This window comes from Lathyrus oleraceus, chromosome 7 (assembly GCF_024323335.1).
Source record: "Lathyrus oleraceus cultivar Zhongwan6 chromosome 7, CAAS_Psat_ZW6_1.0, whole genome shotgun sequence".
In the NCBI taxonomy this organism is placed as follows: domain Eukaryota; kingdom Viridiplantae; phylum Streptophyta; class Magnoliopsida; order Fabales; family Fabaceae; genus Lathyrus; species Lathyrus oleraceus.
In genome coordinates this window covers 548,763,381-548,780,879 of record NC_066585.1, presented here as the reverse complement: position 1 = coordinate 548,780,879, position 17,499 = coordinate 548,763,381, and the positions used below count along the sequence as shown (strand labels likewise).

Here is a 17,499-nt window from a genome sequence, read left to right as displayed (position 1 = left end):
ACATCGACACCCATTACCACTTCATAAGAGAATGCATCGAGAAGAAGGAGGTGAATTTGAATTATGTGATGTCTCAAGATCAAGCTGCCGACATTTTCACCAAGCCACCCAAATTGGAAACTCTCGTGAAGCTAAGGAGTATGCTTGGAGTCACAAATCAAATTTAAGGGGGGATGTTGAAATATTAAACTTGATTTGGGTCTAACCATATTATCTTATTTTTACTTTTTGGGTTTAGTTATTTTGGACTTAGGTGATTTTGGATACTATTTCTAAAAAACTCTTGTAGTGTTTGGAGTGTCTAGATATTTTTTAGGATTGTAATATTTTCTAGAATACTCTTGGGATTTTTAGAGTTGAGAAATCTCTAAAATTAGCGTGTCTAGATTTCTACTTATAGTACTATAAATAAAGATGTAATCCTACACTTTTGTATCAAACAAAAATACAAAGTTCTCTCTTCCACAAAGAATTCTTCTATCTATCAAGTTTCTATTTCAAATCTCTAATATTGCCACGCATTTTCCTTAAATACAAAAGGCTTTATTTTCAACCGTTAACACTTGCGATTGTTAGCACTAGTTTATGAATCACTTTAAGACTGTCATGTATCCTTAATTGATTATAGTAGAACTATTTCTTTGGTCTGAACGACTAATGATTTTTACTCTCATATTGACGGATTTTCTACATTAAAATATTTGTGTTTTTTGTAGTTTTATTTGTTCGATTTCTCGTCTTATATTTATTACTGATCTTGAAGATTCTTACAAGTGTGGAGAATTTTATATCTATTATATATTGATTTGTTGGCCGAGTTTTTTTTAGAGACAAGTTAATGTAATGAGCCATGAGCTAGTTAGGCGGCTATAGAATCTTGAGATAAGTTCGTTATGATAAAAAAAAATTATAAATTATATTAAAAGCTAATTATATTAAACACTACAAATGCAATCAATTAATTTATCGACTATCAAATATCATCCGCTATATTATGAGTTATCTGATATAAATTCATCTTCTATAAACTAACTTATAAACTATAAGTTATTTTTCCTTAATAGAGCCATAATATGTGGTGCATCAAACTTGCATTACACTTGTATGTATAGATATATAAAAGATTACTAACATCTTCTAAGCCTTCACACCATGGTTGCATTGGAGAGCATTTGTGGAGTTAATCCTTCATTTGATCATTGAAATTATAAACATCGTCAATACAAGAGAAGCAGATTAATTGGCATATCAAGTTATCTATCAGGATTTAGAAGCTTACCTTTACAATACAATGTTGATTTATAATTGTATGGTTTTTTGTATTCACCAATACCTCACATGATAATTTTACCTGTTTAAATAAGACAAAAATAAAATTAAAGTGTTCTGAGAATTGATAAAAGGCAAATAAAGGATGCGCAAGTTTTCTAGAATCATAATTGTGGTTCATCATTTCATATTAAGAGCGTAAAATCATGATAAGAAAGTCCTAATCGAACAACAATAACAATACCTTGAAAATGTTAGGGAAGCGAAAGAAAAAAAGTCCAAGATTTCCCACAACTTCAACCGCAGTATGAAACTGGACCCTACCCTTACCAAGATCCTGCATAAAATGTGCCACTTCAGGAGACGGCAGTCCACCAAACTCAAGATCACCGAACACATGAGCCGAACCCCACCCCGCCACATGCCACCCCTCCGTCTCCACGTGACCAAGCTTCTGTCCTCGATACTTTATTCCGACGTCAACCTCCGCCAGCTCCATCCAACACAGAACCTTGTTGTGAACTTTCACCGCCACTGACAACCACACGTTAGCGCTCAACGGCGGCAGAGGATGAACCTTGGCTCGTTTCACCGTTAGTTTCTCCATTTCGATTTCTGGATCCACTGGCCATAGGAGAAACGCTGCTGTTACAAACGCAGCTAGAATTACTGTCCATAATAGACAGATGCATGGTCGTATAACAACGTAGTTTTTGGTGTCTTGTTTTGAGTATGTCATTGGTTGTGTTTTCTTCTTGGGTTTGGGAAGGAGAAGAAAAAAACAGTATGAAACTGTTTTTGAGTACAAGGTGAGTGGTTTTGATTTCATGAGGAGTGATTAACATTGCGTGGGTGAAGGGTTTTTTGGGGTTTGTACTTTGTGAAGGAAATTTTGAGGGTGGTTTCCTATTTTGTATGTGGTTGTTTATGTGTATTTATGGAGTGTCTTTTTGTGGGTAAAAATATATTACTTGCATGATCCTAAGTTGATTCTTCTTCTTCTTTTCTAAACTGTCCTAATTAGTGTTTTAGGAAATGATGTTCAAAGAGCAAACTAGTACACATATACATAGTAACTAATACGGTTTTTGTTAATCCATATCCATTGGACAAAAAAAAACTATTTTTTTATTACTATAGGAAAATGAAGATGAAAAAAAAGGAAGAGAATTATATTAATTCAATTTGACTTTTACAATAGTGTTAAGATCATGTTTATATACATAACAGGGTAAACAAGAAACTAACTAAACCCATTAAAATAGGATGTGTTAAGTTAAATAAAACTAACTTATTGAAAAAGGAAAAATAAACTAAACACAAGGAATTAATTGTGTTTAACATCCTCCCTCAAACTAGAGTGTATGTTATACCGTCCTAATTTAATAGATAGAGTGTGAAAAGGAGCATGATATTACTACGAAGTGCCTCAGTGAATATATTTGTCACTCGTCGTCCTGTGTGGATTGACATCAAGTGAATTATGTTGGCTTGTATCTTGTCTTGAATTACACGACAATCCATTTTAATGTGTTTTGTTCGTGAAAGACCAGATTGTTGGCAATGTGTATGCCCGATTTGTTGTCATGGTAAATGGTGATTGGTTTCGTATGTGTAACTCCAAGATCTTGAAGAAAATAGAGAAGTCATAAGACTTGATAAGTGGTATTGATGAGGGCGTGATATTCCGCTTCCATAGAGTATCTAGAAATAATGTGTTGCTTTTTATTCTTCCAGCTTATGAGAGAGCTGACTAAGCAAAAACAAAAGCCTATTGTCGAGTGTTAGGTATCATGGAAAGACCCTCAATCTTGTTAATAGGAATTGATCTTATTCTTTATTGTAAATTATTTACTTTTCTACGATATGTTAGATAAATTAGGCAATAGAATATTTGTCGTTATAATTTGTAATCATCTATAATTATTGATACTATTATATATAGTACGGAATGCAATAGAGAAAGGGATAAAGTCAAAATTCATGACATGGTATCAGAGCGTGTTCGATCAAACCAGTGAAACATTGTTATCTTGGCTGAACAACGACACTCCACTGGGTCGCTCTCTAAATCGTGCTTCTCGTTCGTGTTCGTTTCTTGTTTGTCTCGAAACCTCTTTGGTGTTCGTTTCGAAACCATTTTTTAAAATCAAAATCTTATGGTTGTTTGCTATTCTGAGTTATTTGTCGTTTCGTGATTTCTTCTTTACGATTCCCGCTACTGCTCCACGATCTTGATTTGGTGTTTATAAAAATCAATTCTTCTTTGATTTGTTGCAATTGATACTGTTTCTGTAATTATTGATTGTTGTTCGGCGATTGTTTCTCAGCGCTTCTTGCTCGGTGCAAATTGTTGCTCTATGATCTTATTCGTGTTGGTGTAAGCCCTAGAGGCCAATACTTTTTGGTACTTGTATCGAATTATTTATTAATAATAAAAGACATTTTCTTTATTATGGTTGATTAATAAAGTCCCTGGAATAGATAGTCCGTTTAATGTATTAAGTGTGACTTAATCATGAGAACACATTAAACATAAGGACAATATTCTTAAAGTATCCGTAGTCGAGCTTTAGTGTGAAATGGGATAACATTAAAGCATTAAGACTATTATGTTTGTAGACTGATGATCACATCTCATGGATCATGGATAAAGAGTTATCAAGTCTTAAACATACGTATGAATATTAGGAGTAATATTTATACCGGATTGACCCGCTATGAGAATACTATATAGAAAGTTATGCAAAGTGTCATAAGTTATTCTCATGGTGATAATAGTGTATACCACTCTTCGACCTGAAACCACTATGGATCCTAGATGTAGAGTCGAGTGCTTTATTGCTGATCCAACGTTGTCCGTAACTGGATAACCATAAAGACAGTTGATGGGTACTCCACGAAGCATGCTGAGGGACATGAGTGACCTAGATGGAATTTGCCCATCCTGCATAACAGGATAAATGTCTATGGGCCCAATATTGAACTGGACAAGGATGACACGGTCTATGCCTTGTGTTCAATATAGACATAAGGGCAAAGGGGTAATTATACACATAAGTATTATCACAGAAGGAATTGTCAGATCACTTGACATTTTCGTGTCTTGGGTAGCAGTGATGTGTTGCTAGATACCGCTCACTGTTTATTATGTTAAATGCGTGATTTAATATAATTGTCAACGTCACGAAAACCTACAGGGTCACACACAAAGGACGGATTGATGAGAGATAGAGTAACTAAGGAATACCGTAAGGTACGGTGCCCTTAAGTGAATTATAGAACATCGTAAGGTACATTGTACTTGAGTAGAATACGAAATATGGTAAGGTACCATGGGCTTAAGTGATTTTGGGCATATTATAAGATATGGGTCAAAATACACTTAAGTGGGCCTTTTAGCTTGAAGCCCACACAAGTGGTTCTATAAATAGAACCCTTGTGCAGAAGCATTAGTTGCGGTTGCATTATTTTCGTTTTCTCTCTCTCTCTCTCTCTCTCACACTCAAAGCCTTCACTCGTACCAGCTAGCACTGAGATTGAAGGAATCCGTTCGTGTGGACTGAGTAGAGACGCTGTCATCGTTCAACGTTCGTGATCGCTTCGTGGATTTACATCAAAGGTTTCAATCGTCACAAGAGGTAAATATTCTATCACTGATCATGACCATTTGTAAGGATCTCTAAAGGAGAAAATTTTAATTTCCGCTGCGTTTTGGACCGCAATTCTCCTTCAATTCGATGCTCAATCGTTTGTTCTGTGGTGTTGTATACATTTGTTCAGAGAGAAAGAAAGTTTGTTTTGTGGCTTTATATACCAGGTTGCATCTTTATCCATTAGCTTCGTGCACGATACTGTTAAAAAATAGTAATAATATTTTTTGATTGTTGTACGTGCATACTTATAAATTGTGAATTATATCATGGATTTGGAAAATGAAAGAAATAGCTTTTGTGTTCGTTTTACCGACAAGAATGATCCAATTTGGGAATTTCAATTCAAAATTTATGTGAAGAGAAAAGGATTATGGAGTCATTTAGACGATGTGTCTAAGACCCCTACATAGAAAGTTGCATTAGATGTGTGGGAAACAAAAAATACTCAAATAATCACTTGGATCCTCAACACCATTGATCCTCAAATGATCAATAATTTGCGCTTATTTTCAATTGCTCAAGAAATATGGAATCATTTGAAGCGAATTTATAATCAGGACAATGCAGCCAAACGCTTTCAGCTTGAGCTAGAGATAGCCAATTACAAACAAGGTAATTTATCTATTCAAGAATACTATTCTGCTTTTTTGAATTTATGGACATAACACTATTCTCTTATTCACGATGATGTTCCCAAAACTGCTCTCGCGGTTGTCCAAGAGCTCTACAAAATAAGTAGTAGAGACCAGTTTCTCATATTCGCCCATAATTTGAAGTTGTCATAGGTGCTTTGCTTAATAGAAATCATGTTCCTTCTTTGGATACATGTGTTGGATAACTTCTAAGGGAGGTGCAACGTCTCATCACTCAAGGAGCTATGTCTCATAAAGTTGTCGTTTCTGATCCAATGACGGTTGCATATGCTGCTCAGAGTATAGGTAAAGGTCATGATATGAGACAAGTTCAATGTTTCTCTTGCAAACAATTTGGACATATTTCTCTAAGTTGTAGTAAAAAGTTATGTAATTATTGCAAGCAGCAAGGTCATATTATATCTGATTGTCCCACACGTCCTCCCCGACCAACACAACGTTCATCACATGCATATCATGCCAATGAAAATTATGCAGCCGATCCTTATGCTACTAGTGCATCTAATGGTGGAACTCTACAGCCTAAAATGATTCAACAAATGGTACTTTTCGCTCTTTCAGCCTTGGGAATTCAGGGTAAGTCTTATAATGTTTTACATCCATGATTTCTTGATTCTGGTGAACCTAATCACATGACGGGTTCCTCTGAATACTTGCACAATTTACAACCTTATCATGATAATAAAAAAATTCAAATTGTTGATGGTAATATTCTATCTATCACTAAAGTTGGGGACATAAACTCCGATATTCGGCATGTACTTGTATCACCTGGCCTTGCTTCCAATTTATTGTCTGTTGACGAATTGGTGGATAAAAATTATAATGTTAATTTTTCTCGCGCTGGTTGTCTTGTGTAGGAAGAGGTGTCGGGGAAGGTGATCATGAAGGGGCCTAAAGTGGGAAGATTGTTTCCACTCCAATTTATTTCTAATCATTTATCGTTTGCTTCTAATAACATTTTGAATTCTTATGAGGATTGACATAGAAAATTGGGTCATCCAAACTCTTTTGTTTTGTCTCATTTATGTAAACTGGTTTGTTGGGAAATAAAAATGTTATTTCTAACGCCCCTATTTCATGTTCTGTTTGTAAATTGGCTAAAAGTAAAACACTTCCTTTTTTGTCTGATGCTCACCGTGCCTCCACTTGTTTTGATATGATTCATAGTGATGTATGAGGAATGTCTCCCGTAGTTTCTCATGCTCACTATAAATATTTTGTCACATTTATTGATGATTATAGTCGTTTTACCACCTTTTAGCTCCTTTTTATGACTTCTCCCCTTATTTTCAGTGACAAGTACCTCATATCGAGATGAAGAACCCTGTGCATTCCTTCTCATCTCCTCATTAAAAATACCACCCTTAGCCGTGTTTAAAGAAACAACACCTTTTGGCGCAGAACTTATGATAGAAACCTGAAACGTCTCCCAAGACTTTAGTAAAGATAACAATAAAAAGAGTCCAAAAAATTCATCATCAATTTTGATACTCATTTCTGACATCTGATCAAGGAGCCCTTGAAATTTACTCAAGTGATCTGAAATAGAAGTCTCATGCTTATACTTCAAACATATGAAGCTATTCAACAAGAACAATTTATTATTCTCTGATTTAGAGGCATACAAGGACTTTATCTTCTCCCATAAAGTTTTTGCATGAATCTCATTAGCAATATGATTATAAACATTATATTCTACATATTGTCGAATAAAATCACATACATATTAATGTTCAAACTCTCATTCTTCATCAGACACACAATCCAGCTTCGCGGAAATAAAAATCAGTAAGTGCAATTTCTTCATAAATAATAAGTCTTTCATCTTGCCCTTCCATAAATGGTAATTAGAACTGTTCAATAATAGAATCCTCATCTTTGTATTTGACTCCATCATTCAAACAAGTAAAATAGCCCTTAACCAAGAGCTCTGATGCCACTCTGATGAGAAATTAAGACACAATAAAAGACCAATACATAACGGATATAAAATTTCACAGACTTGTAGGAACCTCGAGGATCAATAAAAATTATAAGGCGGAAAATCGAACAAATAAAAGATACAAAAGAACACCGATATTTTTAACGTGGAAAACCACTCAATATGAAAGTAAAAACCGCGAGTCATTCAAACCAAAGAAATAACTCCAGTATAATTAATTTTGAGATTGTAAGCAGACGTGCGCGTGCGTGTGGATGCGGGTGTGTGTACGCGTGTGAGTAAAACAGTTATTTAGAACTTTATAAATAATATTTACTATGTATTTACAAAATTAATTTTTAATCTTTAAAAATGAAATATATCCTTCAAAAAGATGAAATATATGAAAAAACTAAAAGAGAAATGAAGCCATCATATAGAATATTTATTTTACAAATTCAAATATTTGACATAGATTTAAAAAAATGTGGAGTAGATTACCTAGAAATCATAAAGTAGCTTAAGAAAAGAATGTGTTTTGGAGTGGATTTACTAAGACTAAGATTGAGCTATTCATATAGTGATGGCATGAACCACTTTTCTTTCTCTTTTTTCAATTTCCTCATCACTACCTCGTCAATGCACATACATTTAGCTAAATTGGACCAACAAAAAGAAAAGCAAAAAAGTTAGGATAATCCAACTCTATTAAAAACTCCTTTTGATGTCAACATTTCAAGCTGTTATTATATTTCTTTTTTAAAAATTCATTGTGACTATTATACTACGTAGACTACACGGGGCATTGTTTAATTGACAAGTTACCGTGGAGAAAGACAAACAATGTTTCGAACATCTAAGAGGTCACATAAATTTAGCTATATCTTTCTCTAACGCTTATTCACTTAGAGAATGAGAAATGAAGTTTAAATGAGAAAGAATCGGAGTAACTGTAAAGTGATATATTTTTCTCTTTAAATAAGAAAAATAGTTGGCATTTGCATGTGTGGAAAACAAACATGAGATGCGGCCAACTGTTGGATTGATATGAAAAATGAACATAACATCCTTTTGAGGGATAGTCTGCAATTATGGGGAATGAAAGTGTATTATTGGTTGTTCAAGAAACTTACTTTTTCTAACATATTTACATCGTTAATTGGTATAATATGTCATAACAAACTGGTACGGTGAGCGTGAATCAAGACGTCGTCAACGAAGTATGAAATTGAGAAATTCACCTGAGTGAATGATTTCGATTTATGGCGCTTGAAAATGCAAGCTCTTCTACTTCAGTAAAATTTGTTAGAAGCGTTGAAAGGATCGGAGAAGATGGATCCTTCCCTAACAGAGAAGGAGAAGACGACGATGATTGAGAAAGGTCAAAGTGCCATCATATTGAGCCTTGGTGATAAGGTTCTCTAGCAGGTGTCGAAGGACAAAACAGAAGCAAGTGCGTGGAGAAAACTCGAAGGGTTGTATATGACTAAATCTCCGGTCAATCGTTTATACCTGAAGCAGAGTATATATTCATTCAAGATGAGTGAAGACAAAGTCTTGACGGAGCAATTGGATATGTTCAACAAGCAGATTCTTGATACGGAGAATATCAAGGTTGGTATCGATGATGAAGATCAAACATTGTTATTGTTGCGTGTTTTACCTAAATATCATGTTCATTTCAAAGAAATTCCCTTGTATGGAAGAGAGTCTCTGACCTTTGAAGAAGTTCAATTAGTCTTGTACTCTAAGGATTTGAACGAATGAATGGAGCAAAAGCCATCGTCTGTTGGTGAATGATTGTTTGTTAAAGGGAAATTATCAAAGAAGGATGGTAGGTTTGAGAAGAAGAAGGGTAAAGGCCAGTAGAAGTCTTATGGTGGTGATGCACCTCCAATTATGTTTTATCATTATAAGAAGGAGGGTCATACAAGAAAGGTGTGCCCTGAACGTCTGAATAATGATGGAGGTAAGGATAATGGCAACACGTCCATTATGCAAGATGATTATGAATCATATGATGTTCTTGTGATTTCAAGAAGCAACTCTAAAAAGGAGTGGATTATGGATTCAGGGTGTACTTGGTACATGAATCCAAACAAAGACATGTTTGAGGAATTATGTGATCAATATGGTGGATCAGTGCTGCTGAGAAATAACAAAGTCTGAAAAATTGTAGGTATTGGATCTGTGAGATTCAAGCTTGGTGATGAGTCAATAAAGTTGTTGATTGATGTCAGGTGCATACCTGATCCTAAGAGAAATTTAATTTCTCTTGGTGAATTCGACAAGAAAGGATGTGTTTTCATATGAGAGCAAGGTATCCTGAGAGTCATAAAGGGGTTGAAGGAAGTCTTGAGAGGCAAAAAGAAGCAAGACTTGTATACCCTTGAGGCTGAGGTTTTAAGTGGTTCAACATATATTGCATCCATAAAACTTATGCCAAAGACAGAACAATGGCACATGAGATTAGGCTATGTCAGTGAAAGGGGCGTGGTTGAATTGGGGAAACAAAACCTAAGGTAGTACAAGGTTGAAAAGATGGAGTTATGTAAGCCTTGTTTGTTTGGTAAAGCATGCAAAATGAATTTTAATAAAGGAAACAAAGAACACATGGATCCCGTGATTACACTCATGCTCATCTTTGGGGGCCTGCAAGAAATCCTTTACACTTAGGTGCAAGGTATTTTCTATCCATAATTGATGATTATTTCATAAAGTTATGGATATTCACTAAGAAGACTAAGGATGAAACTTTTAAGAATTTCAAAAGTTGGAAGACTCTGGTCGAAAATAAGACTTGCAGGAAAGTTAAGAGGTTAAGGACCGATAATGGCAGGCTGAGAGATTCAATCAAACTATCCTTAAGGGTTAAATGCATGTTGGTTAGTGTTGGATAAAAGAAGGTACTTTAGGCTGAGGCTGCTATGACTGCAACATACCTAATAAATATGTGTCTCTTTACTGCCTTTGGTATGAATACACTTAAAGAAGTTTGGTCTGGTCATCCACTAGATCTTGATAAACTTAGAGTATTTGGCTGCATAGCCTATGCGTATATTAGGCAAGACAAATTCAAACCTAGAGCTTTGAGATGCATGTTCCATAGGTATCCTGAGGGAGTTAAAGCCTATAGATTGTGATGCCTAGAACCAGGTCACAGAAGATGTATCTCAAGTCATGATGTGGTTTACAATGAAGCAAAAATGGAATTCAAGAAACTAGAGGACTCTAGTTGAAATGCAAAGATCTATTAAAAAGAGCTGGAATAGGAATAGATTCATGTTGAGGTGGAACATATTGATGCTGAATTGCATAACTCGGATGGAGTCGAGGAAGAAGCACATGATGCTGAGTAAATGAGGAAATTATTAACGACTACCTGCTGCTAAGAGACAGGTCGAGAAGAGTCATCAAGCCACCTCAGAGACTTGGTTATACATATATCATAATGTTTGCTTTAATATCTGCTAATGAGGTACTTGATGAAGAACATATAGATTACAAGGAAGCTGTGAGGAGTGGAAATAAGTCTGAATGTCTAAAAGCCATGGATGATGATATGAAATATCTTCATGATAACCACACTTGGAAGCTAATCGAAAAACCCGCATGATCCAGGTTAGTCAGTTATAAGTGGATTTTCAAGGTTAAGGAAGGAATCTAAGGAGTGATGTCGAAGAGATTTAAGGCAAGGTTGGTTGTTAGAGGGTTCACTTAGAAAGAAGGAGTTGACTTCAATGATGTGTCCTCAACTATTATATAACATAGATCCATTAGAATGTTGTTGGCTCAACTGGCGAAGTTCGACTTAGAACATGAACAGATGGTTGTGAAGACCTCCTTCCTGTATGGTGATTTAGATTAAATAACTCTGATGAAGCAACCTGAAGGGTATGAAGAAAGTGGCAAGGAGGATTATGTGTGCAAGCTGGATATGTGATTGTATGGCCTGAAATAATCTCCTCGACAGTGGAATAAGAGATTTGATAAGTTCATGGCACACATAGGTTTCACTAGGAGCCAGTTCGACCACTGTGTATACGCAAGATTTTGACCTGGGAGTTCACTTGTTATTTTGTTGCTTTATGTGGACGATATCCTTATAGAAAACGACAACTTCAAAGATGTAATGCTGGTGAATGCTGAACTCAACAGGGAGTTCGAAATTAAGGATCTAAGAGATACCACCAGGATTCTTGGGGTTGACATCCGGAGAGATATAAAGCAGTCAATATTTTTCTTATCTTAAGAGACACGCCTAAGGAAGATTCTCGACAAATTTGGTATGTCAAACTCAAATCCTGTCGTAACACCAACAAATCCTCAATTCAAGCTGAGTATGACTCAAAGTCTGAGTATTAAATTTGAAAGAGCCTATATGAATGACACTCCTTATGTTAGTATGGTAGGTTTTTTGATGTATGATATTTCCTGTACGAGGCCAGACATAGCTTACAAAGTGATCTTTTTTAAGCGAGTATATGGTCAATTCTAGGAAGGCACGCTGGCAAGCTTTAAAGTCAATTGTGAAATACATAAAAGGATCCCTGAGGAGGGTTCTAGTTTATCGTGGAGGCAAAAATGATGGCAAAGTCGAAGTCGAACGATTTGTTGACACTGAATATGCAGGATGTATGGATACCATAAAATCTTTTTCAGTTTATGTTTTCACTATGTTTGGTACAACAATCAGTTGAAAGGCGACGCTTCATAAGGTTGTAGCCCTATCAACCACTAAAGCTGAATATATTTCCCTCACTGAAGTTGTAAAAGAAGCATTGTAGCTTGAAGGGTTTGTTAAGGAACTCAAACTTCAAGGCCAAGCTATCGAATGAATATAAAGTGATGCATAGAAATTGGAGAAGTGAAAGTGCTGAAGGTTTCAAATGAATATATTGTTGCTGATATGATCACCAAGTCATTGCCTAGTAGCAAGTTCTTTCATTGTATGCAACTGATAAAGTTGCATGAAGATAGCTAGCTTATTCCCTTGATGTTTTGGAGTTTGTTCCAAGAAGGAGATTTTTAGTATTGGATCAAACTCCATTCTCTATAAGGGGGATTCAACTGGGTCAAATGTGCATGTTGTAATCGAGGTTTGCTCAAGCATGCAGTGGTCTAAGTTAGTTATGTAGTATATATGTATGTCATATAAAAGAGTTATCATCATACGTAACATACATATGCTAGTAGTCTATAAATATATCATTTCTCTCACTTGTTAGAGTGATAGTTTGTTGTTGTTATTCACTTGTAGTCTTTAAGCCCTAATTGAAAAAGTGAATAGAAAACAGTTATAACCAATTCTTTCTTCTTCTTCTTCTTCTTCTTCTTCTTCTTTTTCCCTCTTCTCCCTCCTTCGTAAAACTGAATCGTTTCTTGGTTGTTCAAGAAACTCGCTCTTTCTCACAGATTTACATCGTTAATTAATATTGTTTGTCATAAGAGAAAGCTTACATGTTCTTCATACAATAGCTTCTTTCTTTATTATTGAGTCATTGATTTCTAGGGCTTTCAGTCGGCCCAAAATAGCTGCCCTTAAGCCCTTGTTTTTGCTTTACAAGGTGAAGGATTATGGCATGCACTACTATCTTGCCACAAGAATAATGCATGTGGGCTTTCCCGATGGGACATTGCTATCTTCAGGAATTCGCGGATTAAAAGGCCCCTCTTAGGAGTCGTATCGTAATGTTGAGAGTGGCTGACACATCTTTTCCTGTTGGCTAGCACTGACTTTTCTCCCTCTTAAGAGAATTCGAGTGCTCCTAAACTATTTCTAAGAAGATCTCAATTTGTGGTAATTTATTATGGATCGTACGATCCTAGGTGTCTGATAGAGTATAAAGTACTTTTGAAGCATTCCCTTGCTCTTTTTATTGTAGGCTATCTGCGAGGAGAGTATTTTTGTTTCTTCTATTGTTCTTTCTTAGGAGCAATTCGTTTTGATGTTGGATCACTCTCGACGATTTTGTTCGTCGATATTGGTTTTCCATGCTTGGATTGATCCTTCTTTTGATTCAAAAGTCCATGCTTTCTTTGATCTTGCACTCCTTCATTATGGGGGCGCCTTTCCCTCAGATGAAGATGAGAGGATTTGCAACCGATATGGGTGATGTGCTATCCTTTTTCATGAATGTTTGTTCTCCATCATATGCTATTGTCTTCCCTTTAACTACTTCAAAATCGACATATTGAATCATTGTCGATTGCCCTTCATAGTTGCATCTAGTGAGCTGGGCATTTGTTAATGCCTTCCAATATTTGTGTGAGTTAAACATGGGTAAGCCTATCGTGATGTTGTTTTCTCATCTCTTCAAGATTCAAAATAGCCCCACTTATATAAACGGTTATGGTGTGCTCTCCTTGATGCAACATGTCTGATACTTTGAAGCATGTTTTGAAAGCATGGAGAATTTCGACGATCACTTCTACCTAATTACTCATTTGAGCGATGAGACGAATACGGAGATCTACCACATAAAACCCGATCCAATCTACCACATAAAACCCGATCCTCCCTCTACTTGTTCTGATATCATCAATAAATATTGGATTTAAAGCCATTAATAGGAGCTTGTTCAAATACTTACAAGGAAACATGTCAGTCTCTAAAGGAATTATATTTGAAAAATCAGTTGGTGGCCTTATATAAGAAGTTTGGCCTTATATAAGAAGTTTGGCCATGCTTGGCCTTATATAAGAAGTTGGTGGCCTTCGAGAAATCGACCAAAGAAATGCATTCAAATCAACTTGTTAGCATATCCAAAATCGAAAGAGAAAAGAAAGATAATCTTTAATAAGTGGTGTCAGGTTCCTACTTTTCTTTTTAAAGTAATTATTTTTAGATTAAAATAAGATAACATTTCCGCAAGAACTAGACCAAACACACCTTAAACTAAAATCCTAATAAATATACATTCTTTATGTATCCTTATCTATAAAGAAAAATATAATCAATTCACTAAGTTCAATTTATCTTAAAATATGGTTAATTCATAAAATTAAATTAGCCACACTTTTAAGTGGGAAATAAAGTAATTATCTACTCAATTGATTAGTAACATTTTTATAAATAACTAATTCAATTCATATTAAAATAGGGACCATTCATAAAATTAAATTAACCACAATTTCAAGGGTTAACCCAATTGATTTAACAATATTTTTGCACATGATTAATTAACTGTCTCACGTGTCTAAAAAAAGGGGTGTCGATAAAGCATTTTTCTTTAAATTAAAAGGGAAATATATGTAGAAAAAAATTAAAAGGGAAATGAAATCATCCTATAGATTAATATTTACTTCTACAAATTCTAACATTTGAAATAAATTTACAAAATAAGTGAATTACTATAACCTTTGTACAAATATAAATGGTATAGTAATCCACAAGAAAATAAAATAGAAAGAAATTTGAGTCCAAATTAAGAAACTCAATTACATCACATGTTACCAGCTAGCTTTCATCATTCATCTCCAATATTTCTTCATCATTCATCACTTTATTATTCTTCACAAACATTTTGGAGTCTGGTGCCGCAAATCGAGCTGAAAATGATCTTGAAAAATGATCAGAATCATTGATATAACCATCATCAAAATTCTGTAAATAAGAGCTAGGATCATATATAAACACATGCGAAGATGATCTAAAAATTTTCCTCTTTTTTTCTCTCTTGATCTTCCTCCACAATGTTTTCAATCTTGCTATCTTGATTTTGCTCATAAATTCATTGACACATACAATAGGGTCGTGGCCAATTCTCTCATAACTTGACCAAATGTTTATGTTTCTTGATCCTAAACAGTTGCAATTTTCAACATCCATAGTGTTAGTGTATGGAGAAGATAACCTAGAAACCATAAAGTAATTTAAGGAAACAATGTGTTTGGAGTGGATTTACTAAGACTAAGATTAATGGCTATTTATATAGTGATGGTATGAGTCACTTCTCTTTTTCTTTTTTCAATTTCCTCATCACCACCTCATCGATGCACATACTTTGGGCTACATTGGACCAACAAAAAGAAAAGTAGAAAAGTTTGGATAATCCAGCTATATTAAAAATACCTTTTGATGTCAACATTTAAAGTTATTACTATATTACATTTTTAAAGATTAATCGACTGTAATACTACATAAGACTACATGTGATTGTTTAATTGTCAAGTTACTATGGACAAAGAAAAACAATGTTTCAAACATCCAAGAGGTCACCAAATTTTAGCCATGCATAGTTTTTGAATAAAAGTGTCATTTAAGACACACCCTACGAGCATACGTCATATGAACTACTTATTTGGGAATATGTTTTTTAAGAAAATGAGTTAAATGGGGTTTGATCTCATCTTAAATGTTATCTAAAGAATAAAGTTGTCCAAATAAATTTATATATCTAATAGTCTGAAAATTTAAACAATATGAGACTTTCATACAACTTCAACAACACTAATACAATTTCAAATTCACCTTCACGCATAATGTGGACTTAAGTCAAATTCTCATAATACATACTTTAACCCGATTATGATATCAAGTTAAATGGACTTGAATTTCATACCAAAAGATAATTCAAATGGTGAAGTTTGCCAAACACATTTATCATGATATGCGTAATACGTTTCTCTTTTAGTTAGAGGATGCATTATGTTGATGGCTATGACCGATACATATTCAGTGCCATGAAAATGGACCAAACAATTGATATCCTTTTTTTTAACTTCTCGACGTAGTAAATTTCCAGCCATCTACCTATTGTTTCAGGTTTTTCAAATCAATTGTCATTGAAGGTGTGAAAAACATAAGAAAGGGGGTTGAATTGTGTTGACTTTTTCTCTTCTAATCTTTTCTTTTTCTACTTCTGATAGTTCTTAATCAGATTTTGAATACTTGATTCAGAGTGTGATTCAGAAAATCTTAATTTACTTCTGAAAAACATTATCAGATTCTGAACCAGAATTTGACTTAGAAGATCAGACTTGACAACAACGGAATAATAATTGCAGAAGCAAGGAAAATAAAAGTAAAGACATAAGCAGTTATCCTGGTTTCTCTCACAACTTGAGAGTAGTCTAGTCCCCTTGCACTTTCAAGGAATTTTTACTATAATCAAATTTGATCACAAATGCTCAAGCACTAAACAAGAGACTTCCAATGCTCAAGCACACAAGCAAGAGACTTCCTTTTCTCAAACCCACAAGTAAGAGACTTCTATGCTCAAACACACACGGGAGACTTTTAATGCTCAAACCCACAAGTAAGAGACTTTTATGTTCAAGCACACAAGAGACTTCCAAATGCTCAAGCACTAAAGCAAGAGACTTCCGACTCTATAACAACTTGTTAAGAGATTTTGGTCAACACTACACTTCATATGCAATTAGAGGTGTAGACAAAATCAAATTTAGAAAGACTCTAAGACTTAAAAACTTCTAAAATATAGACAATTTTAAGATGTTCTTATTCTAGCAAATTTGACAGAGTGCCTTCTCTTTGAATGTCAAGGTTCAGAGTCTGTAAAGCAGTGTGTTGTATTGTTGTTTTTGTTCTTCAGGTCTGTTGCTCCTTAAAGAAAGAGAGAAAGAGACGTTGAAGAGTTTCACCAAATGGTTGGATAACATTTGTACTTGATTGGACACTTTAAGAAAACAACTTTCTACAAGAGGAAATATTCGTTGAAGCTCAGACAACCAAAAAGATATTTTTCCCTAACTCTTCACGTGATCAAAAGGTCTCTGAGTTTGTTAGAGTTGTCTCGATTGCAGAAACGATGCTTCAGAGATTGACTTTCTTCAGACTTCACTCTTCAGAGGCTGAGCTCTCAGAGTCTGCTTCCTGACTTCTGAAGTTTTAGAGTCTGGATCACGAAATGCTGACTTTCTTCAGAGTCTGGATCTTTCATCAGAGCCAAAGTCTTTCAGAAGTGATCTTTACATGCAGATTCCTCAAGTTTTTCTTCATTTGTTCTCAATCATATAATCCTGCATACTTGAA

At 34.8% G+C, this 17,499-nt stretch overlaps 1 protein-coding gene across 1 annotated transcript; it reads right to left on the bottom strand.

Annotated features, from left to right (window-relative positions):
• Window positions 1-962: 962 nt before the first annotated feature.
• On the bottom strand, window positions 963-2,152 carry LOC127104060 (uncharacterized). The gene is made up of 3 exons (XM_051041276.1): window positions 1,514-2,152; window positions 1,280-1,351; window positions 963-1,186 (listed from the first exon to the last, which is right to left on the bottom strand). The coding sequence occupies exons 1-3, from the start codon at window positions 2,096-2,098 to the stop codon at window positions 1,181-1,183; spliced, it is 663 nt and encodes a 220-aa protein (XP_050897233.1). The 5' UTR covers window positions 2,099-2,152; the 3' UTR covers window positions 963-1,180.
• Window positions 2,153-17,499: the final 15,347 nt, after the last annotated feature.

Excerpts from the sequence above, each read along its gene's own strand:
- LOC127104060 (XM_051041276.1), bottom strand. The coding sequence starts at position 2,098 with ATGAAATCAAAACCACTCACCTTGTACTCAAAAACAGTTTCATACTGT. Across the intron at positions 1,352-1,513 it reads GCTTCCCTAACATTTTCAAG|GTAAAATTATCATGTGAGGT; the intron begins GTATTGTTATTG and ends TTATTTAAACAG.